This window comes from Hyperolius riggenbachi, chromosome 2, assembly GCF_040937935.1.
Source record: "Hyperolius riggenbachi isolate aHypRig1 chromosome 2, aHypRig1.pri, whole genome shotgun sequence".
Taxonomy (NCBI): Eukaryota; Metazoa; Chordata; class Amphibia; order Anura; family Hyperoliidae; genus Hyperolius; species Hyperolius riggenbachi.
The window spans coordinates 58,663,547-58,680,202 of record NC_090647.1 but is presented as its reverse complement, the minus strand read 5'-3'; the positions used below and the strand labels follow the sequence as shown (position 1 = coordinate 58,680,202).

General features: G+C 43.2%; 1 protein-coding gene across 1 annotated transcript in view; it reads right to left on the bottom strand.

Moving 5' to 3' along the window:
- The window catches only part of AMOTL1 (angiomotin like 1), a 172,486-nt gene that overhangs the window by 113,624 nt on the left and 42,206 nt on the right, over positions 1 to 16,656 (bottom strand). The window contains 1 exon segment of the mRNA XM_068266833.1: positions 14,354 to 14,407. Within this exon segment, the coding sequence (XP_068122934.1) occupies positions 14,354 to 14,407 (54 nt within the window).

Below are 16,656 nucleotides of genomic sequence, written 5' to 3'. Positions count from 1 at the left end.
AATCATCACAAGCACCTTCTGTTTTAGAGAGAAAAACTATAGTCAGCGTTGCTTTTAGTAGGAGGGCTTTTCGGTCTCTTTTAGCCCCTTAAACTTTCCTAGTGGTCCTGGACCATGAGCTTTCTGGGTATTCTGTAGGAATTCAACTGCTTACAGGTAACTATGACACTGAATTGTCACAACTGCCAGACAAGTGCTGACGACTTTGTGTCACCGAGGGAAAATGCCAGGGTGAGCCTGCAGGTCACATACTGTGCTACCAGGCTGGGTCAATGTAAGTAGAACATGACAGATTTTAAAGGACAGAATTGTCTAGCTGAGATGTATTAAGATGTAATGGACCCCTAGGCAAGGTAGTATATTTGGGGCCCCCTTTTGGTTTTCTCAGGGCCAGATTTGCCATAAGGCACTGTAGGCACGTGCCTACAGGCGCCTGATGATGGTAAGGCGGCCCACTCCCCTCCCCGAGCGCCTCCCTCCCTCCTTCCCTATGCAGAGTCCTGATGAGATAGTAAATAAGAGATTACTCAACCTGCTCTCGGCATTCAACTGACAAGATCTCTCAGGGGCACCACTAGCTACCTAATGCTTGGGGGCACCTCTAGCTACTTAATATTGAGGTTCCTTTAGCTACTTAATACTTGGGGGCAACTCTAGATAATTAATGTTGAGGGAACGTCTGGCTACCTAATACTAAGGGGCACCTGTAGCTGCCTTTGATGGGCAAGGGCAGTAAGGGAGAAGTGACAGCTGGGACAGCCAGCACACTTGTGGTGCGGTTCAGCGGGGCTTTGTAGATTCCTAGAGGGCAAAGTCTAAGGTGCCAGGGCATCTGTGCCTATAGGCTCCTCTGAGGTAAATCTGGGCCTGGGTCCTTTTGATAAGCTGAAGTGGAGAGAGGTCAGAGAAAGTAGTAGGTGGGCCTCTTGACACCCACTAGGCCCCAATCACCTGTCTAGGTTGCCTGGTGGATGATCCCGCTCTGTTGTCTAGGGAGGTTAAGGACTGGTAGGGTCCTCATGGACAGAGCATGGTTAGGGCCCAGTATTAGAACTTGTGCAGACTTCTGGTAGGATCAGAACTGGCAGGTCTCTGGAAAGGCAACAGCTAAGGGAGCATGGCAGTCTAATGTAGTTAGCTGAGAATCTGAAAGAACTCTGGCTTAGGCAACTGAGCGGATGCCCACTTAAATAAGGTGAAGCTCAGCAGACAGGAAATTCAGGCTGCAGCTCCAATATCATTCCACGGGACATGAGGGCCAATGCCAAAAGGTCCTATTTTTAAACCTAGAAGGAGCTGCAGTATAAACGTGCTGGGTTGCTGGATCCAGAGGGCACAGGAGGAGAGCAGACAGAAGTAGCTAAGACCAGAAGCCATCAAACAAGTACACATATGCTGTTATTCATAGCTCCCAACTGTCCCGCTTTTGGTGGGACAGTCCCTCTTTGGGAACCAGATCCCTCTGTCCCTCTTTATTCCTCATTTGTCCCTTTTTCAGGACTGATGTACAGATCTGTGTGAATATATGTATTCTCAGTTAAAACTGCTGCGCTGCCCTTTCTAATAACAACAATTCTCTTACAGTTTGTGCTTAACACAACATTACATAAAATCAATTAAGTCACATCCAGTTCCTTTAAGTGCGCTGTGGTTTCTCCTGTAAAGAGTAAAAACAATCTTCTGGTGCTATGCACTCCACTGCGCGCTCAATGATGACCTGTGTAGAAAACGACTCCACATAGCCTAATACTGTATGATCAACAAGTACAACACATTCCTCAGTGCAGGTGATAAGGTGCTCACACGTGATCCCCGCTCCCCTAAAGGTTAAAAGGCTCACCAGATGGCTTCCACCGTATCACAGGTGGTAATCTCACATCAGCACATATGTATCACTCAGACCTTCAGTGACCATATCCAATTCTGATAAAAGCAGCCTTTAATAAAACATATACAAATACATCATCGCGCAGTATGTCAGTTCCAACATAAAAAACACACTGCGCCTCTCGCGCACTCAGAACACTTACAAGATCCCTCTAGGGGATAGGGTAGCTTGTCACAGCGGTAAGTCCCTCGGTTTCAGACGCTTGAAAACTTTTCCAGCCGTTCGCGGCGTCCCGCACTGCCGGCTCCCGCGCCTCCGGACTTCCGCAACTCCAACCACGTGACCTGCGTCAGGCGTACTGGCTCCGCCCTACGCGTTTCGTCACCAGGACTCTAGCCCCTGATGAGTCCTGGTGACGAAACGCGTAGGGCGGAGCCAGTACGCCTGACGCAGGTCACGTGGTTGGAGTTGCGGAAGTCCGGAGGCGCGGGAGCCGGCAGTGCGGGACGCCGCGAACGGCTGGAAAAGTTTTCAAGCGTCTGAAACCGAGGGACTTACCGCTGTGACAAGCTACCCTATCCCCTAGAGGGATCTTGTAAGTGTTCTGAGTGCGCGAGAGGCGCAGTGTGTTTTTTATGTTGGAACTGACATACTGCGCGATGATGTATTTGTATATGTTTTATTAAAGGCTGCTTTTATCAGAATTGGATATGGTCACTGAAGGTCTGAGTGATACATATGTGCTGATGTGAGATTACCACCTGTGATACGGTGGAAGCCATCTGGTGAGCCTTTTAACCTTTAGGGGAGCGGGGATCACGTGTGAGCACCTTATCACCTGCACTGAGGAATGTGTTGTACTTGTTGATCATACAGTATTAGGCTATGTGGAGTCGTTTTCTACACAGGTCATCATTGAGCGCGCAGTGGAGTGCATAGCACCAGAAGATAATATATGTATTCTCCTTAAAAAAATGTGCTTAATTGTCTCTAAACTTTATTCCCATCCTTTAAGTCAATATATTTTTTATTTTCAAATGTTAATATGAAGGATAATGATTCAGCATGGAAAGGACTAGAGTGATTTGAATTACAAAGCATCATATTTTACTTATTAAATCTTTATGGTATGCTTGACTAGGGGTGTACCAGGGGTGTTATTAGGGGTTTGGCTTAGATTTCCCTCTTTCTTATCTCAAAAAATTGGGAGTTATGATTAATTAACAAAATAGGTGTTGTAGAGTTGTTGTTGTTTATCTACTTATTTTTCTGTGGGGACCACCTCAGCTCTGCATGGTCATGTGGGCTGCCAATAGGCGTGTCTGTGGTCACTTCTGTTGTCTTGTCAGAAAAGCTATAGGGAGGGGAGGATGTTAGAACTATATAATACACCCTTACCCCTAGTGACCACTGTGTCAGGCCCCGTTTCCACTAGCAGCGATCAGATCAGAACAGAGTTGGGTCATCCACAAGGCAAACCTGGGCAGTTGCCTAGGGCCTGGAGAGGGCCTAGGGGCCTGGTAGACGCTATCCCCCACCAAATCTTACTAAAAAAGCCAGGTGACCATCAACGGTTGGCAAAAACGGCTGTCTTGCCTAGGGCTCCATTTGATCTTAATCCTTTTCTGGATCAGAATCGTAAACGCATGTGATTTGCGAATCACATAGGTTGGCATTGTAATATAGAAATCGATTTTGTTAGAGGTGCAGTCACATTCTTGTACAATTCTTTTTGCAATATAGAATGGGAAAGGCCATAAAGGACTATTTCAGATGGACAGTTTAATGCCCATCAGCTGGGAATAAGCTGCCACCACCTCCTGCCACCTCACACAAATGCCACACCCTCCACAAGGTAGTGACTCCACAGCCATTTGTCTGAAATGTATACATATGAAATCGCCGCCGGGAGACTTGAGCGCAGGGTACAGCCGGTATATGGCTTATCCTGCTGCTGCACAAGTTCCCGGAGGCGTTAATTACTATTCCCCCTCCAGGTCCACGTGGATGGTGGGGAATGACATAATCCGTTCTTTAGCTATTGCTGGAGGCCGCATTACAGTGTTTTAAAAGTAACTTCAGGTCCGTCTTCTGACGGTGACGAAGTTACTCACTGTGCGCCGCTATAGCCGTTATTACTATTACGGTCTATGGTGGCGCCGGCTGCGCCCAAATCTCCTGCGCTGTCATTACAGTGCTCGTCTGAAATACCTCCTTAGGAAAAACAGCCTGTGTTCCGGTGAACCAGTTTTACTGAGGTTTTTTTCCATCACAGCAAAGCTTCCCTCACGTCCCATAATATCAACAATGTGCACTGTGGAAACGTGACATGTTTATAACGGCTGCTCTTCTGGAGAGGAACAAGTCCTATTTCAGAGCTGTCATTACCTGGAATAGCTCCTTATTATGTCACAGAGGGTAACCGGCTGTACAACACTGAGGTGTAAACACCCTTCTCTCCGGCAGCCTTAGTGGAGAGGAACAAGTTCACCATCACAGTGCTGCAGCAGTGTAACCAGCAGCATGCTTCTGCAGCACGCAGCTCCCAACTCAGAGGAGGCTCAGCCACTAGGCAACCTAGGCAGGTGCTTGGAGCCTAGTGGGGGTCAAAAGGCCCACCAGCCATTTTTTTTACGTCTCTTCACTTCACCAAATGGACCACAAGGGGGCCCCAAATCCTTGCCTAGGGCCCCATTACATGTTAATCCATCTCTGAGGTACAGTCCCCTTTTTGGGAATCCAATCCGTGTCCCTCTTTTTTCCTCATTTGTCCCTCTTGCAGGACTGATTTGCAGATCTGTGTAAACAATATGTATTTCTCTACTGGAAAAAATATGATTAATTGACTCTAAATTTTATAATCATCCTTTAAATGGATATATTTCTTATTTTCAGATGTTAACATGAAGGAAATTAAACCAGGATAGAAAGGACCAGTGTGGATTGAATTATAAAACAACATATTTTTCTTATGAAATCTTATGCGTGACTAGGGGGTGTGTCAGGGGTGTGGTTAGAGGTGTGACAAGGGGGTGGCTTAGGTGTCCCTCTTTCTTATCTCAAAAAGTTGGGAGGTATGTATCCATCTAAACGTGACTTTCCAAAATAATCTATAAATATCTGACCCTGTAACAAGCAGCCAAGCCTATTAAAGATCTCAGTAGTAATACTTGGGTATATTCATTATACCCCAGTAAACTTTACAGGTGCAACCAATGCACTTAAAGGAAACATGTGGAAATAAAAGTGTCCCAAAGGAGTACTCATCTCAATAGAGGAAAGCCTTCGCCGGTCCTCCTCCTGTAGGCCATTTGAGCACTGGCCTTGACGCAAAACCGTCAACAAGGGCTTATCGATGCCTTGCGCCTGCGCAGTAGAATGGATCCGACTAGGCTTGGATATTTTCGCCAAAGCCTGAACAGGTCCGTGCTACTATGCATGCATGCGCTTGTGACCGCCCCCGTCGTCCCTGCTCATGCACACATCCGTGCTCGTTCATTAAAAGTAAATGATTGCTGATGTAGCAAATTGCATGTAGATCAGATGTTTCTTACTGAAGTCTGACTGGATTAGCTGCATGCCTGATTCAGGTGTGTCATTCAATAATGACAGATACTCTTTAAAAACCACTTGACCACTGATGGGTTTTTCCCCTTTAGGACCAGAGCAATTTTCAGTGCTCCTCCCATTCTTTCGCCAATAACTTAACCACAACTAATCACAACGACATGATCTACAGTATATTTTGTTGTTGTTGTTTTTTTACCACCAATTAGGCTTTTTTTTGGGGAGGTACAGTATGCTAAGAATTTTAATTGGAATAATTAAAAAAAATGGAAAAAATTAATTATTTTTCAGTTTTCCGGCCATTATAGTGTTAAAATAAAACGTTCTTTTGTGGATAAAACCCACACATTTTATTCGCCCATTTGTCCTGGTTATTGCAACGTTTAAAATCAGGCCCAGATTTACCTCACAGGAGCCTATGGCACAGATGTCCCGGCACCATAGACTTCGCCCAACATAAACCTACAAACACCCGCCGAACCGCACCACAAGTGTGCTGGCTGGCTGGCTGACTGGCCCAGCTATCGCTTCTCCCTTACTTCCTCTGCACGTCATAGATAGCTACAGGTGCCCCATAGTATTAGGTAGCCAGAGCTATCCTCAGTATTAAGTAACTAGAAGTTCCCCTGACTGGAGGGAGATCTGGTCAGTGGGATGCCAAGAGCTGGGTGAGTAACCTCTCATTTACAAAGTTAAGAAAAGGTGGGGGAATGGCTGCGCGTCCCTAAACACATGCTGCAATTGAATGGTTAATCGCACAGGCATACACCGCCTCTGTTAGACTGAAAAATGCATGCCCTGCATCCAAGACAAGTGCTAACATTTATTAAACTAGGAGGAACTTTAGCTTCCAATATGGTTTGCATGCAAAGTATATTATACTAGACACTTGCGCCACGGTGAGGCAAACCTCCGGGCAAGTGACCTCACCTAAATTTAAAACCTTGAGAGCAGCTAAGCAAAAAAAATGTGTAACTTACATTTGGTTGAACAGCGAGGAGAACGCCAGCGCATACCACTAAGGCTGCATCTGAAATGACCACCAGCTCAGTGTACAGCACCTAAATAGATTTTCTGTACACTTCGCATTCACCTCAGATGCAAATCATATGCAAATCTGCTACTACTTATTATGCAAACAGGAAACTCAGGAGGAGGGGCTGGGAGCAGCTAACCTGACAGTTACATAGTTACAAAGTTAAGAAAAGGTGGGGGAAAGGCTGCGCGTCCCTAAACATATGTTGCAATTGAATGGTTAATCGCACAGGCATACACCGCCCCTGCTAGACTGAAAAATGCATGCCCGGCATCCAAGACAAGTGCTAACATTTATTAAACTAGGAGGAACCTCTCATTTACACTCAGCTCAGGACTTTGCATAAGGAAGGAGGGAGGCACTAGGGGAGGGAAGTGAGCCGCATTTCCATCATCAGGCGCCTGTAGGCACGTGCCTACAGTGCCTTATGTTAAATCCGGCCCTGTTTAAAATATTTCCCTAGTACAACATATGGCGCCAATATTTTAACCGGCGGTAACGGTAACGGTAATTTTCACGTTCATGGGACTTCAAATGAAGTTTCCCATGACGTGATTATACTGCACCTGGTGCAGTAAATAGTTAATTATATTAAATTACAAAAATACTTGTAATCAATCCACTATGTTCATGGTGTCTTCATAACAAAAGTGGACATTCCCTTTATGTAAAGGTGTTTTTTAACAGTTGCATTTCATATGGTAATCTAGGAGCCTCCGGTTACTAGGAAGAAATGTTCACTGTAGCATATAAAAGAAAGAAATATTGTTATTTTACGGATATGAAGGACCTGGCCTCTGCATGATTTTCCATAGAGACAAGTGTATATGTTAGGAGTCACGCGGTGAAACGATAGTGAATGGAAAATAATGGAAAGGAAGGTTTGGTGGCGTCTGGGCACATCTGGTTTTCATATTAGGCTTTGGGGCGCTGGTTTGAGTGCAATAGCCCGACCTGTTTCGCTCTTGGCGAGCTCTGTGCAGAGAAGGCTGAGCGCTGTGCAATTACTGCTCGTCTGGTGCTTATCCAGCCAAAGATTAGTTTACAAGAGGGAAAAACAGCTGTCCGCTTCTTATGCGACGGCTGCAGAATGGGGCGCATTTCCATCCAAGAGCTTTTTATGGCACTCTGACTGGATTCACTTTGAACGTCTTAAAAGTTCAGCTGAGCAGATGGAAAGCAAGTGAGCAGTAAACCTAAAATGCTTCTAGAGGGAGAATAATCCTGGTCTGATCCCTTCTATGTGACTTTCCATAATAACTCATCCCGTCTAAGCATGAAACAAAGCCTGCTTAAAGGGGGGCTCTGGTTAACATATTTTACGTGAGCAGGGATGTTTCTAGCTTACATAGGGCCCTATTAACATGAAATAAAGGTGCCAGGAAATTTGGGTGACGGGATATAGCTGATTTTTACTGATATTCTATCTGCATGAAAACTGTTTTGGAAGCTAACGTCCTCCATTCACTGCATCTGTTTTGAATGCAAGTTGTGTAATCTGCTGGGTTTTGGGCTCTGCACATCTATGTACCTGTTCAAAACTCGGGTGCAGCCTGCATTTGGAAGCGCTGCCAATATCTCCTGTTGTACAGAAATGCAAGTCTACTTGTGGTTAGCTGCTTCCTTGTGTATCAGTTTGCATTCAATTTATTTAGATTAGGGTTGAGTGCATAGTTTTGCATCTGATTTGTATTCAAGGTGTATATTTAGGTCCCTGGGGGGCGCAGCACACCTCTGTTGGTTCCATTTCAGTTGCAGTCCGATTAGGAGCGCTGCCATTTTTCCCCCCTGCTATTTACTGATATTCGGCTATATTAGAGGGTTAATGTGGTACATCAGGTAGTGAAAATCTGACAGGTTTTAGACTAGTCCATCTCCTCGTGGGGGATTCTCAGTTATTTCATTTTATACAAAAGCACTTGCTGAAAAGCAGTTGCTAAGTCAGACTGCCAAAATAGTGTGCAAACGATCAGTGAAGCTGGCTGACATTATTATATAGGTCTTTTCCAGGGCATGTTTTTGTAAAGAATAATGGTAATACTGAAAACCTCCCATGAGGAGATGGCCTAGTCTAAAATATGTCAGACCTGTCAGCTTTTGCTTTTTACTACCTACTATAAGTGACAGCAACAAAGGAAAAAAGTAATTTATAGTGAATTTTACTCAGGGAGAAATGTACATTTTATGTGTATGTATTTTATATTTTACAATTTTTTTGGTCCTTTAATTGTTCCCCCATGAGAAAAAAATGCCCATAGACTACAATAGGAACATAAGACAATGACTGACTATGGTATGGATTAGATTGTGAGCTCTTCTAAACAGAGCCAGATTTACAGCTTTGGACCCTGTAGACACAGGCGCTCTGGCGCTCTAATCTCCGCAAATCAACTCAGGCCACACCCCATTAGGTAGGCATCCCTCCTCCCCTGACTAGGTAGTCAAATTTTCCTCAGTATTTGAAAGCCCCATTAATCTAGGTAGAAGGTGTGTGTCACCAAGTATAGGGAGCCAGATATGCCTCGACCAACAGGTAGGGGTACATTTGGGTAGGGAAGCCGCCTCTTTTATATAAGGTGCCTGTAGGCACGATCCTACAGTGCCTTATGGTAAATCTGGCCCAGCTTCTAAAGCGCAGTTAGTGACATGACTATATACAGTATGTAAAAGTCTTGCTGCTATTTAGAAAAAAATAACATAATTTTTCTGGCCTGTTTGATCCGCTGTGAATAGGCTGGATAATAATGGATCTCAGCTCTGTATAGCTAAAGATGGCCACACACCATACAATTTTTTAAATATCTGTTCAATTTAAGAATTGTAATCAATTTTTCTAATTGATTGTAACATTTCAAAAACATGACCAAATGTACCACACACCTATGTTCAATTTTTCCCCAATTATGATAAAACTGATTGGAAACTCTGAGAAAATTGCTAGGGTGTGTATATTAATAAATTGACAATCTAACGCACACCATACAATCTGTAAAAAAATTAAAGAGAAATATCTGGCATTCTGGATCGATATAAATCGAAAAAAATAGAAAATCTGATTGGATTTTTCAGTCGAATGAAAAAAAAGCTTTCAATATTTTTGGGAGATACGATCATTTTCCTGCTGGCGGCTCCAGTAATGCCGTGCGTGCTCGCCTTTGCTGCATACCAGTCACGTCATCACGCTGGCCACCCGTAAGGGTCCTGTACATGCGCGGTTCTCTAAAGACTGAACCTAGCATGCGCAGGACACTTCACCTGAAGTCGGCGCATTACCGGAGCTGCCATTGAGACCGCGGAGGGGGCCAGGAGGATGTCGGGGACCTCGCGGGCTACAGTGGGCTGGAGGAAGCCCCAGGTAAGTCCAGTTTTCTTTATGAACCAGCTCAGGGTGCCTTTAAAGGATACCTGAAGTGACAAGATGAGATAGACATGGGTATGTACAGTGCCTAGCACACAAATACCTATGCTGTGTTCCTTTTTTTCTTTCTCCGCCTGGAAGAGTTAAATATCAGGTATGCAAGTGGCTGACTAAGTCCTGAATCAGACAGGAAGTGTCTACAGTGTCACCCTCACTGATTAGAAATTCCAACTATAAAACACTTTCCTACCAGAAAATGGCTTCTGAGAGCAAGAAAGAGATAAAAATCGGGAACTTATTATCCGTGAGGGTCACACTGTAGTCACTTCCTGTCTGAGTCAGGACTGAGTCAGCCACTTACATACCTGGTATTTAACTCTTTCAGGCAGAGAAGGAAAAAAAGGAACATATTATGGATATTTCTCCCACCCAGCATGGGTATGTGTAAAAATACACCCCAAAACACATTATACTACTTCTCCCGAGTACGGCGATACCACATGTGTGGCACTTTTTTTGCACCCTAACTGTGCTAAGGGGCCCAAAGTCCAATGAGTACCTTTAGGATTTCACAGGTCATTTTGCGGCATTTGATTTCCAGACTACTCCTCACGGTTTAGGGCCCCTAAAATGCCAGGGCAGTATAGGAACCCCACAAATGACCCCATTTTAGAAAGAAGACACCCCAAGGTATTCTGTTAGGACTATGGTGAGTTCATAGAAGATTTTATTTTTTGTCACAAGTTAGCGGAAAGTGACACTTTGTGAAAAAAAAACAATACAAATCAATTTCCGCTAACTTGTGACAAAAAATAAAATCTTCTATGAACTCACCATACTCCTAACGGAATACCTTGGGGTGTCTTCTTTCTAAAATGGGGTCATTTGCAGGGTTCCTATACTGCCCTGGCATTTTAGGGGCCCTAAACCGTGAGGAGTAGTCTGGAAATCAAATTCCGCAAAATGACCTGTGAAATCCTAAAGGTACTCATTGGACTTTGGGCCCCTTAGCACAGTTAGGGTGCAAAAAAGTGCCACACATGTGGTATCGCCGTACTCGGGAGAAGTAGTACAATGTGTTTTGGGGTGTATTTTTACACATACCCATGCTGGGTGGGAGAAATCTCTCTGTAAATGGACAATTGTGTGTAAAAAAAATCAAAAAATTGTCATTTACAGAGATATTTCTCCCATCCAGCATGGGTATGTGTAAAAATACACCTCAAAACACATTGTACTACTTATCCTGAGTACGGCAATACCACATGTGTGGCACTTTTTTTGCAGCCTAACTGCGCTAAGGGGTCCAAAGTCCAATGAGCACCTTTAGGCTTTACAGGGGTGCTTACAATTAGGCACCCCCCAAAATGCCAGGACAGTAAACACACCCCACAAATGACCCCATTTTGGAAAGTAGACACTTCAAGGTATTCAGAGAGGGGCATGGTGAGTCCGTGGCAGATTTCATTTTTTTTGTCGCAAGTTAGAAGAAATGGAAACTTTTTTTTTTTCTTTTTGTCACAAAGTGTCATTTTCCGCTTACTTGTGACAAAAAATAATATCTTCTATGAACTCACTATGCCTCTCAGTGAATACTTTGGGATGTCTTCTTTCCAAAATGGGGTCATTTGGGGGGTATTTATACTATCCTGGAATTTTAGCCCCTCATGAAACATGTCAGGTGGTCAGAAAAGTCATAGATACTTGAAAATGGGAAAATTCACTTTTTGCACCATAGTTTGTAAATGCTATAACTTTTACCCAAACCAATAAATATAGGCTGAATGCGTTTTTTTTCATCAAAAACATGTTTGTCCACATTTTTCGCGCTGCATGTATACAGAAATTTTACTTTATTTGAAAAATGTCAGCACAGAAAGTTAAAAAAATCATTTTTTTGCCAAAATTCATGTCTTTTTTGATGAATATAATAAAAAGTAAAAATCGCAGCAGCAATTAAATAGCACCAAAAGAAAGCTTTATTAGTGACAAGAAAAGGAGCCAAAATTCATTTAGGTGGTAGGTTGTATGAGCGAGCAATAAACCGTGAAAGCTGCAGTGGTCTGAATGGAAAAAAAGTGCCTGGTCCTTAAAGAGACTCTGTAACAATTTTTTCAGCCTTAGTTCTTCTATCCTATAAGTTCCTATGCCTGTTCTAATCTGCTCTGGCTTACTACAGTCTTTCCTAACTGCACTGTCTCTGTAATAAATCAATGTATCTTTCCTCTGTCCTGTTTGTCGGGCTAAAGCTTGATTGTGTGGAATGTGCAGGGCTGCTTGTGATTGGTAGAAGCGATACACACCCTCTGCAGGCCCCCTGCATACTCTGAATGACTCATACACTATGCTTAGCTGAGCCTATTAGAAGCTGGTTAGTTTGTTTGTAAACACTGCCTAAAACTGTTAATTACAAGCCAGGATTGCAGCAGAGAGTGGCAGAAACAGCACAGAGGGGCACAGGAGAAAATAATGAATAGAATGGTATGCTTTTTATTGTAAGAATATTAGAGTACAGATTCTCTTTAAGGGGGTTAATGCCCACGGTCCTCAAGTGGTTAAGCCCTGTACACACTCCAGATGAAACTTGACCAGATAACAACTGCCTCTGCCAATCCAGTGTGTGTACAGCAGCCTCCCACTCCCTGCCTGGCAGATCGATTCAGTTAAATGATGGCCGTGGGCATTGTTCTCTCCACTCACCCAACTTGTGCGCAACGTCACTCCTGGGCTGCTTCATCGGCCCTCTGCCGCTCCCACTCCCCCCCCCCCCCAAAGCAAAAGACTAGCAACATGTCTGTACAGCCTCGGCCCAAACATGCCGCCTGAGGAATCGGATCCTGATCACTGCCAGGCGCGACATACCTTGTACACATGTATGGACCCTTATACTCTGCCATTACATACAATTAAGAACCAGTCTCCTACAATTAAAAACTCCTTAAAACCGGTATTCTGTTTGCCTTTAATAAAAAGTAATGTCATCTAGGTGAAAAACACACAAAAGCTTCCTGCTGTAAAACAAGCTTTATCTCCTGCACTCCGAGATAAAGGAACAGTCTCCAAGCAGCCCAGATAGTTTAGTGTGGCTCAGTGTTTAAGGTGTGTACACACGCACTACAGCAGCCAACGACCGGTCCGTCGGCACCTCCCGCAGTGCGGGTTTTCAGTAGACTGTACTGCGTGTGTACAGTCTGTTGGTGGACTGATAACAAGGCTGTTTCTGAGCGATCCACCCGGCAGATCATTTAGGAACAGCCTTATCAGTCCGCCGACAGTGCATACACACGCACTACAGTCTGCTGAAAACCCGCCCAGTGGGAGGTGCCGACGGACTCGTCGTTGGCTGCTGGAGTGCTTGTCCACGCACCTTAATGCTATGTGAACATGATGCAATTTCCTGCCTGAATGATGGGTAATCTGACAGGAAGTTGCATAGTGTGCACATGTCCAAACTGCTCCCGATCGATAGAGGAATCGATTTTCCCATGATAACGTCAGAAAATCTTTCCAGTTATCAATCAAGACCAGATTGCACATGTTGAAAATAATCATCCGATTCCTGTCAGTTGGATGGGAAATTGGATCGGATGGTGCATAGCATAAGGGCTGGCACAACCCATACAATTTTCCCATCCGATTGACAGGAAATTTCCCGTCATTTGCTAATTTCCAACGTGCCCAATTTGCTTTCCATTGAAAAAAGGGACTGATTTTGAGATCAGTAAAGCACAAAATCCATCCTTTTCTTGATCAGAAGCAGATCAAACACGTTGGGAATAATCGAATGATGGGAAATTTCCCTAATGCCTGGTACGCACCATGCAATTTCCCGTCAGATCGATGGGTTGAATCGATTATTTCAGACAAGTCCGATCTGATTTCCGATTGGTTTTGTGATTGATTTTCCAATCACTTGTATATAAAATCAATCAGAAAAAAAACGATTGGAAATCAGATTGTAGAAGGGGTTTGGTGGCACCTAAACGAGAAGTAGAGAGAGAGCAGGAGCCTGACGGTGCAGTATCGTTAGGTATAGGGGGATGAAAGTATATGTGATTATATACTCACATAGGTGGGTTGCAGTTTCTATTTGAATAGAGGCGCTTACATTCTACTCCTTATGCTGCTAAGGCCTTTTTTCTATTGACCTGAAGAAGCGGGCCATGACTTGCGAAATGTGTTGTCAATTTCGAATAAATATTTTACCAGTTCAACTGGTGTCTGTATCCTCTAGAGAGGTAAGTGATTACCTCTCAGTTATGTTTTAAAGTTTTATCACCCCACACTTCTGGAAAACAGACCGGACATGTCGGAAATAATCGATTTGACCTGTCAGACGGGAAATTGCATGGTGTATACCAGGCATTAGATCTGATAGCAAAATTGCATTGTGTGTACCACCTTTTATCTATTTTAGGCACTTTTTTGTTTTAAAGAAAATCAAGCGTTTGTAGAATTTACAATGGTGTGGCTAATCTCTTGGAGCATCTGTGAAATCCTGACTGTTATAAACAGTATGGTGCAGTACTGTGTGCCAATAGGCAGCAGGTATTCAGTAACTTGCCTGTCTGCTGATCCGACCAAAACTCTGCCGCTATTGTGTTGGAGTTGCAGCTTCCTGTAATAAAAAGTAGAATTGAATTTAGAAAACTGATCTTATGCTTGTGACTCAGGTTAGCGGCGTTATGGGATAAAAAGATAAAGAGCCAGCGGTGTGTTCCTCACACAAACAGAACAGCGTGTCTGCTGTTTTATTAGCACTTCCATATTTTATTTATTTATTGGTGACAATAGAACAAAAACAGGAAAATAAAAAAATTCAAAGATGTTGAAGTAAAATATTTAAAGAGGAACTGTAATGAAAACAATGTTATAATAAAATTGCATTATTAATCAGAGTTTGCCCACTGTGAAATCTGTCCTCATCCTGATTTACGTTACGAAATTTATCACAGGTGGTCTCATCTTTATTCCTGTCAGGTGTCCTGCGGAATGTTTGCTTCTGAGAATTTCAAAGCCTGTGAAAATAGTGCCTGATCTCCTAGGGTGCTCTGGGAGGAGTTTTCTGCATAGCTAAACAGTCTAGGACTAGGATAAGCATCGCTGGGTGGGGCTACTGTTAAACATGGAGGTTGACTCATTGGTGTTTGTTGGGAGTGGCCTGGCCCGTCTCCAGACCTTAATACCATAGAAAATCTGTGGAGGGAGCTGAAGCTTAGAGTTGCCAATAATCAGCCTCAAAAACTTACTGACTTGGAGACGATCTGCAAAGAGGAGTGGGCTAAAATTCCTTGTGAGATGTGTGCAAGCCAAGTGGCCAAGTACAAGAAACGTCTGACCTATGTGATTGCTAAAAAAGGTTTTGTCGCCAAATACTAAGTCATCTTTTGATAGGGCATCAAATACTTATTCCACTGTTTACAATGCACATCAAGCTCTGAGTTTGGGGCACTGGGTTTCTGAGGGTTCTTTAGGTTGTTATTCTGTCTCTATAATAAACCTACCCTTACAATAATAGATTGGTCATGTCTTGATCGCAGGGCACACAAGTCAAATGAGCAGGGGGTCAAATACTTATTTATTTCACTGCACAAAAGCTCCAAGTGCAGCCATTGCAAAGAGCCTGTAATGAGTTTCACTACAGGAAATGCAGATTATAGCAGATTAGTCCAGAATGCAGATTAGCTGCACACACTCAGAGCAAAAGCACTTCAATATATTGTGCATATGCTATTGCTAAAGATGGCTAGAGGTACAGCAATACCAAAACACTATAAAAGTGACCATACACTTATAGATTTGCAGCAGATTCAACCATTAGATAGATTTCTGTCAGATGCCCGTCAAGTAGAATCTGACAGGAATCTTATCTGATGTGTGCCACACACTAGGAACAGATTTCCAATACATTTCAGAATGAAATCTATTGGAAATCGATCTAAATGCATTATTGCACCATTAGATCCAATGCAACTCTATGGGCCATCGATCTGGTGCCAGCAGCAGATCGACCTAGATCTTCCATCCAGTCAGATAGATCAAATCAGCCGCAAATCGATCCATCGGCTGATTAGATAGCATCGATTTCCGATCAATCGGTTCTATCGAATCGATGGATCAATTGATGGCTGAAATCGACCAGTGTATGGGCCCCTTAACCAAACCCTATCAGCAGATAATGATTACAGTGCAAACAAATACAAATATACTGTATACACTCAGTACACAGTAGAAACAAAAATAACATTGACATTTAAAATGTGTGTACACATACCTATAAAATAGAGCAAGTAAAATGCAATGTAAATACACTTGCTTTCTTTCTATGTTGCTATCACTTGCAGTAGCGAGTGTCAATATGTCAGCTCTAACTTCTTACTGACCAAGTTTTTGACTAGTTAATCTGCTCATGGGGGATTCGCAGCAGTGGCACCGCCCATCTGCCAGAACAGTGCAATATGAGTAGTCAGGAAGTCCAGTATCTTTGTATAGGTTCTTTCCAGGGAGTGCTTTTGAAAACAATAAAGAGAACCGAAAATCTCCCATATGAGGTTCAAAGTTAATAGATTAAATACACCGACTGAAAAGGACAACCTGGGAAAAAAGTAACTTGCAGTGCATATTACTCTGAGTGGGATACATGTATGTTATATGGATGTGTACATATGTATTTTATACTTTAATGTGAGACTGAAGAGGAAAAAAAAGGACGTATAATATAATGTATTATATGTGTTGTACGGATAATTGATAGAACATTAGTAGTAAAGAAAAGACATTCATATTTTTATTTTCAGTTATATAGCTGTTTTTCTACAACATTGCATCATTCTCTAATATTTGCAGTTTACAAATTACACTCTGTAT